At 39.8% G+C, this 12,606-nt stretch overlaps 1 protein-coding gene across 1 annotated transcript in view; it reads left to right on the top strand.

Annotated features, from left to right (window-relative positions):
* The window catches only part of XRCC5 (X-ray repair cross complementing 5), a 91,465-nt gene that overhangs the window by 22,088 nt on the left and 56,771 nt on the right, over positions 1-12,606 (top strand). The window contains exons 10-12 of the mRNA XM_032402539.1: positions 4,558-4,620; positions 9,490-9,627; positions 10,467-10,557. Coding sequence (XP_032258430.1) covers positions 4,558-4,620; positions 9,490-9,627; positions 10,467-10,557 — 292 coding nt within the window. The remainder of the gene's footprint in view (positions 1-4,557; positions 4,621-9,489; positions 9,628-10,466; positions 10,558-12,606) is intronic.

The following is a 12,606-nucleotide window of genomic DNA, read 5'->3' as shown; positions in this document are numbered from 1 at the left end:
AAGGTCTACTTCGGTTTTGAATGACACCAGGCCTCGTAGAATATCATTGGTTTATGCTGGTCACCCTTCTTAACGTCCAACAAAGAGGTCTAGGATCTGAAGCCTGTCCTTAAGTCATACCTTCTTTAGACACCGATGCAGAGATACATAAAACACATAGCGGGAAATGCAGTAATTCACTGAGGGCCATGGGATAGCATATACTGTTCTAGAAAGGGTTATTAAAGATTCCTGGAGATCTTAGATTAAATGTTCTTAAGGTAGGCAACCAGAGAAAATGAATAAGCGTATCCTGTAGCGTATCTTTTCTAAGGCTCTATAGGGATAAAGCGATGTTTGTTGGTTCTAAAGAAATTCAAGTGAGAATTGTAATGAAAATAAATATTAACCAGTATACTGGATTTGAGCTTCTTCGTGTTGCTCTGGGATATAGTCCCTGTGTGCTTTGGTGTTAGAATAATTCTGCGAGGGTGGGGAGATGTTTTCCATGATATGCCCAAACTGTTGGGTATGTTTTTAAACTTCTTAAGCTGGAAATTGGGAGTACTTACTGAAAGTTGGTAAGATTTTAATGGTGAAAATAGATACTTTTTGGAAGTTGAGAGTTTCTAACAATTCTCTAACAAATTACACTAAATATATATTTCTTAAAAATAAAGGTATTCACTCTGGGAGTTCTACAGACTTAAAACTTACAGTTGTTAATGGCAGTGCCCCTAAGCCTTTCCAGTGAAGCAGAACCTTCGTTCAGGCCTGTGTGTAAAAACTGGCCTGTTGGGAAGTGGGTCTGCCTAATTCCCGTTAGCTCGAAAAGACCTATCCAAAACAACTGATCCGAAATTCATGACCCAAATAACTGAAGTCACCTGTGCCAGGGTGGGAATGGGGGGCCTGTTTGGTTAAATGACAAAGCAAAAAAGAGTGAGCTGAACAAAAAGTACATTTTTCCATTTTAAAAGAGTTCTGTTAACTTAAAATTAACTTTTAAGTCATGACGTGTTCTCTAAATCAACTTATGTTGTTTTTAAGCTCTATATTTATCTTACGTAAAATCTCAGACGGGTACAATAAAGATAATCATAATAGTCACCATTTATTGAGTGATTGTAATATTCAATTCAATATAGTAAGCATTTTATGTGAATTCCCATTTAATTCTTATTACAACCCTCCTGGATAGGTGCCATGATAATATATTTTATACATTCGAAAATTGAGTATGTAATTGGTCTAAGGTCACAGCTAGAAGGTAGTAGAGATTGGTTTTGAACCAGGTCTCTCTGACTTAAGAGCCTATGCCATTAATCACTTGTAATTTGCCCACCAGGTGGACAAGCTGGTTTTTTTGACTGGTTTGGTTTTCATCCCTGCTTTCATATATTATCTTAAATGCATACGTATCTTTTTAAAATTAATTAATTGGTTAATTAATTTGGGGGGAACACATGAAAAAACACTTTCTATTTTGAGACAATTAGATTCACATGCAGTTGTAAGAAATAATACTGAGAGATCCTGTGTACCCCATACTTAGTTTCTCCCAAAGGTAACATCTTGAACACTATAAGGCAATCCTACTACCAGGATATTGACATTGCTACAGCTTAGATACAGAACATTCCATCACCATAAGGATCTCTCCTGTTGCCCTTTTAGGGCCATGCCCACTTCTCTCACACCCTCATCCCCTCTTTAATCCCTGGAAACCACTCCTTTGTTCTCCAGTTCTATAATTTTGTCACTTTGGAAAGGCATATAAACAGAATCATACGGTATGTGACATTTGGGGGCTGGCTCTTCCCACTCAGCATAATTCTCCGGAGATTCATCCAGGTTATTGTGTGTACCGATAAGCTTGTTTTTTATTGCTGAGTAATATTCCTAGGTATGGGTTTACCACAGCTTTTTTTGTTTTGTTTGTTTTTTAACCAGTTATCCACTGAAGGACGTGTTTTTCCCAGTTTTTGGCTATTATGAGTGAAGCTGCTATAAACATTTGAATACCAGCTTTTGTATAATGTCCTTCATTTCTCTGGGATAAATGCCCAAGGCTACAATTGCTAAATTTTGTAATAGTTTAGTTTTAAAAGAAAACTGTTCAGTTTTGTAAGAAAACTAAATGCCTAGTTTCTTCAAAAACTGTCAAATTGTTTCCAGAGTGGCTGTGCCCTTTTATATTCCCACCAGTAATGGGTGAGTGACTCAGTTTCTCCACATGCTTGTCAGCATTTGTCACCATTGCTATTTTTTTATTTTAACCATTCTGATAGGTGTTTATTTTTTTTCCATTTTATTCTTAATTTAAATTTAATTAACATATAGTATATTATTAGTTTCAGAGGTAGAGTTCAGTGATTCATTAGTCTTATATGATACCCAGTGCTCATTACATCACGTGCCCTCCTTAATGTCCATGACCCCAGTTACCCCATCCCTCGCCCCCCTCCCCTCCAGCAACCCCCAGTTTGTTTCTTGTGGTTAAGAGTCTCTAATGGTTTGTCTCCCTCTCTGATTTCTTCTTGTTCTATTTCCCCTCCCTTCCCCTATGATCCTGTTTTGTTTCTTAAATTCTACATATAAGTGAGATCATATGATAATTGTCTTTCTCTGATTGACTTATTTTGCTTAGCATACTACCCTCTAGTTCTATCCATGACATTGCAAATGGCAAGATTTCATTTTTTTGATGGCTGAGTAGTATTCCATTGTGTGTGTGTGTGTGTGTGTGTGTGTGTGTGTGTGTATACACCGCATCTTCTTTATCCATTCATCTGTCAGTGGACATCTGGGTTCTTTCCATAGTTTGGTTATTGTGGACATTGCTGCTATAAACATTGAGGTGCAGGTGCCCCTTCGGATCACTACATTTGTATCTTTGGAGTAGATACCCAGTGGTGCAATTGCTGGGTTGTAGGGTAGCTCTACTTTCAACTTTCTGAAGACCATACATATTTTTTTAAGAGCAAGGTGTTTTCCATAGCAACTAAGCACACACCTTTTAGTAGACTAGTAATTATCTTTAATGAGATCACATATTTTTCCATCCTCCCTTAAAGTGAGGGAAACTAACATTTCTGGATTGAATTGATGTGAGCATTTTTATTATATGAAATAGGTTTTTTGATCTTGGTGTTTTTGTTTTGTTTTTTAATTGTGAAATTGCACATTATTCTTCTCTTAAATTTTCAATTTGTCTTCCTCCAAGTTGTCGTTGTTCTGGGTACCTAATTGTAGAATGGGTAAGAATTTAGCCAGCACTTCTCCCAGATGTCTGGTTGTCCTTTGAGAAGTCATTTAAGTGTGTTAGGAAACAATATCATTAACTGTTCTTTCATCAATCAAGAACCATTACAGATTCTAATAGGAGGGCAAATCTATATGAACGTAGCAAACTTTGTAGTTTTAATATGGGATTATTCCCATATATCTTTAAATAATAGTTTTCAAATGGGGACTGGCAGTAGAGATGGAGGGCATTTGAAGTATGTGGGCCAAACCCCCACACCTTTGAGACTCCGTCTTCTGGAGCTGCTGTGATTCTGAAAGTGCTCAGTTTCTTGGCTTCAGAGGTAGGAGGGCAGAAGAACACTTGAGGAGCATTGCCCTGTTCAGCACATGGCATGTTCTTACAGATAAGCTCCAGGCTCAAGATTACAGGGAGCGGAGAGAAGTTGATTTTGGTCAGTAGATGCAGGTAGTTGGTTATGATGCTAGGAACCCTGCAGTCTTCATTTCTAATCAGGTATCGGTGGAGCTGCTTTGACCCCTCTCCTACCCTGCCAGAGAAGTAATGGAACTAAAAGGGGGACAGAAGGACTTGCAGTACTTACTGTTGGTTTCACCAGTCTCCCCTCCTCCAGTGTGGCCCCCGCCCCCTGATGAGTTCTTCACTCTGGTCTCTACAGTTTGGCCGTGCCTCGTCTTTGCTCTTGGGATGAAGCCTAAGCCGCTTAACTTTGTTCATAAGACACTTCATGATTTGATCTTTGCTAATCTAATTTTTCACCTCTCCCCTCATACTAGGGCACTACACCTACTCCAAAAGCAGTTCCCCAAAGGTACTATGTTTTTATGTCATTCCAGACTTAATTCACACTAGTCTCTCTGCCCAGCACACTTGGGCGAGACTCTTCTCTTTGTTCCTGTACATCCTTTAAGTCTTGACCTAGGTGTCAAGCCTGCCCCGACCAAGCTGGATGCCCTGTTTATGTGCTCTCGGAGCCCCGAGCTAGAATATTGCACTCTTGTGCTTTTGTAGTGCTGTACCCTAATACTGCAGTGCAGTTTCATATTTGTCTAAGCTCCTTAGGACAAGACTATATCCTGTTCATTATTGTGTTTTCAGTGCTCAGAACAATGTTTGACATATACTTGGAATTCAGATATATATTGTGTTTAATTGAATTGAACCTCAAATAATAAGGTGTTTCTAGTCCCTATGAATGTTTTTTTACTAAGACCATTTTGAATAGAATTTCTTAGTAACTGTGGCGTTACGGCTATCAGTGTTACTTATTTGGGTCAAAACCAATTGTTTTCCTCACTTAACTCTTGTAGGTCCACAGGAGATATTTTATGGGAAATCAAGTCCTAAAGGTCTTTGCAGCAAAAGATGATGAGGTGAGTTGACAGTGGGCCTTTGAGGTAGTGCCACAGAATTGAATTGTCATTTTAAGTGAGTTGTTTGGGGCTTTTATGGTTTAAAATGACGTTAATTCTTGCAACAACAGTGGGAAAGTTCACTGAGCTTTAACTCTGAAAATGGAGAAGTGATAAATGAATTTGTCATAGCATGAGCACAAGGCCCAAGGACATAGTCCTGCCACTGGAGACCAGGTGCGTATTAAAAACAAAAACATTTGAACAAATGCATTTAGGTGTGGGAATCTCCTGGTTTAATGTTGAGGAGGCTTGGGGTCAGGTTGACATTTTCATTGTCATTAAGCACTGAACATTTAGCACTGGCTTTAGCATCCTGGAGATAAGCTTTAGTGTTTTACTGGGCCACTTCCCTCATCTAGAAATTCGTCTTTGTCCCCTTCCCTCTCTCTTTGTACTCTTCTCGCACCTCCCCAGGAGATTCAGTTTTCAGGCTGGTTTTTGCCTAACAACCCATGACCATTGCATCCTACAGTCACATCTGCCCTCTCTGTAAATATTTCCTGTTCAGTCTCCGAGTTGGAACTTGTCATGTGGAGATGTTGAACTTTACTGGAATATTGCAGTCTCGTATCTGCTTAAGACTACGTAAGCAGGGATCCAAGTTCCAGAAGTATATTTGCATTTGAAGTTAGTAAACTGGATGTAGAAGGCTTGTTTGGGATGCGGGGAGGGTGGAGGTAGAAGTGATCTAGTCCGCTTAGTCCCCTTTTCTGCTTTTTCTCCTCACTCTGGCTGTTGATCTAGTGAATAGGGGTGCCATTTTATTGGAAGAGTTAACTTAGGAGAATTGCTTTGTTTCCCATCAGTACTGAATGGATTCAGTCAGAGCATAGTAGGCTTATGTGAATCCTAGTTTACATGAGAATCCTCGTTCATGGATTTTTCCTAAGTCCTCTTGGGAATTATACATTTGTAGTATATATTGTCATCATAGCTTAACAGCATTTTAACTGAATTTTAACTCCAACTTACTGTTCCTTCACACAGAGAAAATTCTGATCACTTCATGTGATTGCTGGTATGCTCTTGTCGACAGCTTTGTGTTACGGCCTATGTGATTATCTAGACTTGCTAACTAAGGGCAGCCTTGTGCATGCAAAGTTCCAACCCAACCTCATACAGACCCTATAGATCATTGGGTTACTTTGAGGTCACTCAAGGAAAAAAAAATTATCCACTAATGGCAAAGGGCTACTCTTTGGTGTCATTCTTGATGTCCTAGTCAAAGGATAATACTAATAATTGAAGCTTCTAAGATAGGCAGGGGAGTAAGGAAACTATGTCAGGTGATGACTTCCAAGAAAACTTTGTAGGTAGGTAGGGAAGTAGGAGGGACATCAGACATAATAGCCCCCTTCATACATTAGAGAATTATCATGTGGAATAGAAATTAAATTAGGTTTCCTACCAATAGGTGGTAGTTTTGTTCAAAATGAAGAATTATTTTTCTTAACAACGGTTATTACCTCCAGGTGGATTGGTTTCTTATGAGATGGTCAGGTCTCCATTTCTGAATGTTTCCCAGCAGAGTCTTTATTTGCACTAGCCAGACTTGGGGGAGGGAATTTCATCATCATGTGGGTGGTTAAATTAGATGAATACTGTTGTTTTTCAACTCAAATATTCTATGATTCTGTGAATAATTCCTTTTAAAAATATGTTTTCTCTGATCATTAGCATGCAATTATTTTTTTGTATAGAGAATCTACACGTGTATATGATTTCTACTGTGTGTGGAGGAGGAGATAAAGAAGGGAAGGAAATGGAGCTTTAGTTGAGTTTCCCGCAGGTGTAGCATTGTGTTTATAATGTCACAGTCATCCCCATCCTTGCTTCCTTTAATATCCTGTTGGTTCTATCAAAGACACCCAGATAGAAATTTGCAAACAAATTGGAAGTAATCTCATCCTCAGACTCCCATTGTGCTTCTCTGGTCTCTCCAGTGGGATTTGTTAGACTGTACATGTTCTGTATTTGGTACATATCTCACTTCTGCTAGTAAAGAATGTATTAGCTCAGTGAGATCAGGGACTCATCTTTGTTTTCTTACAGGGCCTAAGACAGGGTGTAGCAAAGAGCAGGCACTAAGTAAATATTCCTTGAATTGAACTAAAAAGGTAACGAATCTGCCACTAAACCTATAGAGGATTTTGAAGACAAGTATTGAGGTCATAGGTTTTTGGTGTAGGAAATGAAAATATACATAGCTAACTTGGATAAAGGTTAACTATAATACTGAGAAAAGTACAGACAATGTGTTTGGGGAGTTATGGAGAGGGAGAGACTAAAGCAAATCTAAAATGGCAAGGGTATCAATTTACTGGGCCTTGAAAAGAGGTTAGAAGCTCAAGAGACAGAGATGTGGAGAGGGCATTCTAGCTAGGAGGAAATTGTAAGAGCAGAAAGCTACAGAGGAGGGAAAGTACAAGACTTGTCCAGGAATAATGGTCAGCTCACTGAGGCTGGGATAGTGGAACCACTGGAGATTCTTCTAAAGATTTTTTATTTATTTGAAAGACAGAGAGAGAGTGGGCACGTGCACTTGAGCAGGGGGAGGGAGAGGGACAAGCAGACTCTGTGCTGAGCAAGATCTCAACTGAGCAAGATCCCAATGCGGAGCTCAGTCTCATGACCCTGAGATCAGGACCTGAGCCAAAATCAAGAGTCAGATGCTTAACTGACTGAGACACCCAGGCGCCCTGAACCATTGGAGTTTCTTACGTAAGGGAATGACATGATCAGCTCTGTGAACTGGAGAGGTATTGATGGAAGAGATAGATTAGAGAGATAGCACAGAGGTAGAATTAGTAAAGTTTGGTGAACACTTGAAGGCGAGGGATGAGTCAGGTGGCATTACTGAAGACTTGAGGTCTTCTCGTTTGGGTGATTGGGAGGTGGAGTTCATGAGGTAGGGAGTACTGGAGGAGAATGGGGGAAAGATAGTAGTTTAGTTTTGGTCATGAACAGTTTGAGATATCTGTGGTATACTACCAGCTAGTAGGCAATATAAGTCTAGATCTTAGGAGAGTTTTAAAGCTGAATATACAGATTTTTGATTCATCAACTCAGGGGACTGGATAAAATAATTCCCAAGTAGAGTTTCAGAGTGAGAGGAGAGAAAGGCCAAGAACAGAATTTCAAGATTAGTCGAAGAAGAGAAGAGTTAGGGGAAGACTGACCCACAAAGGAGAATGATCAGAGGAGGGTATTGTTTCTGAAGCCAAAGGAGAAAGTGCAGAGAAAGAGGAATGGTCAGATGCTGCTGAAAGGTCAAATAGAATGGGAACCAAGGATTGGCAATTAGGAGGTCATAGGTGACTTTGCAGAGTAATTTCAGTAAGTAAGGTGAGGGCAACAGCTGGATTAGATTGAAGAATAATTGTGTTGTAAGCCGTGAAAACACCAAGACTGTTATTTCATGAAATTTAGAGGTGAAGGGAAAGATATAGATAGTAATTTATGGAGAGGGGGGACAAAGAAAGATTTTGTTTAGGAAGGCTGAGACTGGAGTTTATTTGGAGTCTGAGGGTATGAATTGAGAGAAGAAAGATTGAAGTGATAAGAGAGAGGAGCCACATAATGAAGTAAAGTTCCAGAAGAGGTTACAGTAAGTGTGATCAAATGCAGATGTATACAGTGTGGCCTTGAAGTGGATAGAGGGCACTTAAAAAAAAAAATCTGAAATAGAAATAAAGCGGATAACAATCCCTTTTTTTTTAGGCTCAGTATAGTTATTTATCTTTACTGTATAATCATGTAGATATTATAGTGTAGTTCAATTAAGAAAAGGTACTCTGTTATATACATCTGAATTTATCTGACCAAAATATGGGAAAAAAAGATTAATCAATACATGATCAATATATATTGAAGAGACTCAAAAATCATTGTGAACTAGGCACGAATGGTTCTGGTTACAACCAAGAAATGACTTAGCAGAACCTCTTTAACGTTTGGCATGAAAAGGATCCAGAAAAAAGAGGTTAATGTTTTCTATTTTATTGTCAGTTTCAAATTATAATACTAGTAACTCCAACGGAGGCTTTGGAAACACTAAAAGTACTCAAGTACTCAATATTTTTCCTGTTCGGTCTATATATTTGATCTAGTTATCAACAATAGGGTCCAAGAGTAATTTTTATAAGCACAAAATTTCTCAAAACTCAAATTCTAAATAAAAATGTTTATAGCACTAGAGCTCAGAAGTTTGCTGTACTGATAATCTGTAACTGCTGATAAAAAATTTCTTTAGTAGCATTGCTAATAAAGCTATGCTGTTTTACCAGCTAATAACATAGGTTGTAAGCATAGTAGAAACAATGTATAACTTAAAGACAAAAGAACTTTCTTTTTCTAAGTGGATAACAATCTTGTAAGTACGGTTGACCCTTGAACAGTGGAGGGTGGAGAGTTGGGGGTGCTGACACCCCATGCAGTCAAAAATCCAGTATAATTTTTGACTCTCCCAAAACTTAATTACGAATAGCCTACTCCTGACCAGAAGCCTAACCAATAACAACAGTCACTTGCTATGTTTTATATACCGTATTACAGTGAAGTAAGCTAGAAAAAAGAAAATGTTAGGAACATCGTAAGGAGACTGCATTTGCGGTGCTGCGCGGCTCGGTGCGCGGGTGGGCCCGTGCATTTGCGGTGCTGCGCGGCTCGGTGCGCGGGTGGGCCCGTGCATTTGCGGTGCTGCGCGGCTCGGTGCGCGGGTGGGCCCGTGCATTCCATGCGCGTGCTCCCGGTTTGGCTGTGTTGAGTTGTGTGGGGAAAGAAGGCTCATGCGCAGGCTCCGTGTTCATCCTGCGGCTCTCTTCCCAGGCAGCAGCGGTAGCGCTCTCCTCCCTGATTCACGCCTTGGATGAATTAGACATGGTGGCCGTAGTTCGATATGCCTATGACAGAAGAGCTCATCCTCAGGTTGGCGCAGCGCTTCCTTATATCAAGGACGCCTATGAGGTAAAACCCACAGTTCTTTCACTGTTCATTTTTTCCCGTCAGTTCCTTTATTCCAGACAGTGCTTCTCAACCGGGAACGTGCATGGGAATGACTTGGGGTTCAGATTCTGTAGGTCTGGCGCGCTGCCTGAGACTGTGCATTTCTCACAGATTCCCAAGTAAGGCTGACGCAGTTGGTCTGTGAACCACACACTTTCAGTTGTAATGAAAGAACGTAAATTATAAAAGTATGTGAGGAGCTTATTATTAAATCAAATTAGTGAAGGTTACCTGTAAGCTTATGTTTGCCCAATCCAGTGACCTCTCCGTTCTCACTCTTCTTGACCTCGCAGAACCTATTGGGGATAGAGAGTGCCCCTAGTTTTACAAATGAAGACTATGGATAAAGGTCAAGGGTATGATTTTGTTGTGGTTGTTGAAAAATTCAGTTTATTTAGGGTTCTCCTGTTGAAAATACAGGCTTAGATTCTTGACCATCTCCTGTTTCTCAGAGAACTTTCTGTGGTAGAACTGGAAAGGAGAAGGCAAATATCTTGACTTCCCGATATGCCTTCCAGTCACTGTGACTTTTCCATTTGCTATATTGGTCACACATTTCGCAGGTGTTCTTTGACAGTCTTTCTTTTAAGTATTTTTTTTTTATGTTTAATATTCTTTGTACTGTTCACAGTTGTAAACAGTGAATAACAGAAATCAAAGCAATTTACTTACCACTTACCAGACTTGACTTGTCTGATTTTTGAAATACTTTTGTTGCGTCCACTTGCATGGTGCTTGACCACCTTTATATTTTTTCCATTAATTTGGTTTCTGCTTTTACCTCCTCTCTTTCTCATTAGTGTTTAATATATGTGCAGCTGCCGTTTATGGAAGACTTGCGACAATACATGTTTTCATCTTTGAAAAATAATAAGAAATACATTCCCACAGGTGAGTTTATTTCCATTTTGCTCATTAATTGGCTCTAAACACAGACTGTCCTTGGGAAATCACCGGTCTGCAGTCATTGATCGGGGCCGGGAGACTTCACAGGGTGGAATTACTTGGATTCCAGTCGTGCTCGTACACAGTGATGATGAAGGTGGTGCATCAGGTTTTTTCGTAGTAGGGATAGATTTGCCCTGAACTCTCCAAACACTGTCTGGCTTCCCCCCTCTGACTTAGAGCTTGTAGCTAGGGAGCAGCTTATTGGAAATGGATGTACATTCTCTAGTTGTGAACCAGTTCGCCCTCTGCTGAAGTGAATTGATGTGCAGTGTCAAAGCTGTGACTTTAGTGTCCTACATAAGATATGATGTAACTAATTTTGAACCGAAAACTAAGTGCTGGAGATTAACTTCTCTCTTTGTCCTTTCTTTGTAGTTTATAGGTAACCCTCCAGGGCTCCTTGTTCCTTGTTTCTGGGAGTTACTTTGAGCTTGATGAGAAAAGACCTTTATTATGCATCTGGCTACAAATGTCAGGGTGCCGCATGGAATGATTCTCACAGATAACAAATCCTATCTTAGAGCTCATAGTTTAAGACAGCTGCAATAAAATATCAGAGTGGGCCAATGTAGAGAATATATACCAAAAAGAACACAAAATAATGAGTAGATGTTTCAGTCTGAAAGTTTAAATCTGTGTCGTTATAGGATTAGGGAGTTGTGAGGTGAGTCTCAGAAGTGGGTTCTCTGTTTGTTTTTTTTTTGGTTAGATCCTTGAGGAGCAGTGTGCTGTAGAAAAGCCAAGAATCAAATAGACGGTAGGACTTGTGTCTTCACCTTCTAGAAATGAGTCCCTCCGCATCTTGGTGGAGCCAGGCATGGACTTGAATGTTTAGAAGCCTCCATTGTGTTACAGTATTATTTCTCTATGTCTTGATAATTTCAAACATTTATTGAGTAGACATTTAAAAAAGAGAACTTTGTTGAGAAATTATCACATGGACATAAATCACTCACCCAGGATCTAAATATCAAATATCTTTCAGTCTCTTGATTTATTTTCTGTGAGTTTGCATATTTTTATTTGGATGTTCTCCATTGGGAAATGGGTCGTTAAAACTGTTTGACATATGCCCCAAGTAAATATTTACATAGAGGTGTGCAATGCCAGAGTGATCCGGCCTGTTGTTAGTTTGATGTAGCAAATGGAAATCACTGAATGTTCACACACACAGGTGCAACCTCCTACCTATTGCCAAGTGGACCCTGCAGTAGTCAGTTTAAGGTCGTGATGGCTGTGCCAGTGTCTGAAAGCTCCCCTGGAAAGTCCAAAAATGGGATAGAAACTTATCAGGATAAAAATCCCTCCGCTCTTTCCTTTTGTAGTAAAAGAGATATTTGAAAAGGGAAGAACAGAAGCACAGGGGGCTTTTTAGGAACTGCTTACTCTTTTCCACCCTTTGCCTAATGGCTGTGAATGATCCAAAAACAGCACTTCAGCTTTTAACAGCTGAGCTGCTGTATGAATCAGAATGGAAGTTATACATGGTGGTTTAGGTAGAAGTGTTTTTGGAAAGTATTGCCTTTCATCCACATTGCCTTGGACTGTGCCCCTTTTTGTTGAGTCGGTAGATTTTTATTGAGGAGCACTTGCTTTCTGCTAGGTATTAGCGAGATGATGAAGATGTCATGTTCCTGCTGTCAAGGATCTTACAGTTTGAACAGGGCGGGGTAGACAGGGACACAGGTGTGCATATAGGCCATGAGGTCTGTGAGTGGAGAGAGCTCGTTCTGACTTGGGGAGATTGGGAAGGAGTCCGCTCTGTCTGGTCTACTGGTATCTTCCTGTTAGGTTACTCTTCCTCTTAAGTCACTCTGACACAAGATCTAGGAAATCCTGGTAAATCTTACACCTCATCACCAAAGGTACTGGCTTTTTCTTTTTCATGTTTTTCTCCTTTAGCTAATTACTAATTTTTTTGAATGTACTAAGTCATTGAATACTGAATATCTTGAGTCTCCGTATAGAAGTTGGATTTTGTATGGCTGTGGT

This window comes from Phoca vitulina, unplaced genomic scaffold (genome assembly GCF_004348235.1).
Source record: "Phoca vitulina isolate PV1807 unplaced genomic scaffold, GSC_HSeal_1.0 scaffold1, whole genome shotgun sequence".
In the NCBI taxonomy this organism is placed as follows: domain Eukaryota; kingdom Metazoa; phylum Chordata; class Mammalia; order Carnivora; family Phocidae; genus Phoca; species Phoca vitulina.
This window is presented reverse-complemented; position numbering and strand designations above follow the sequence as displayed.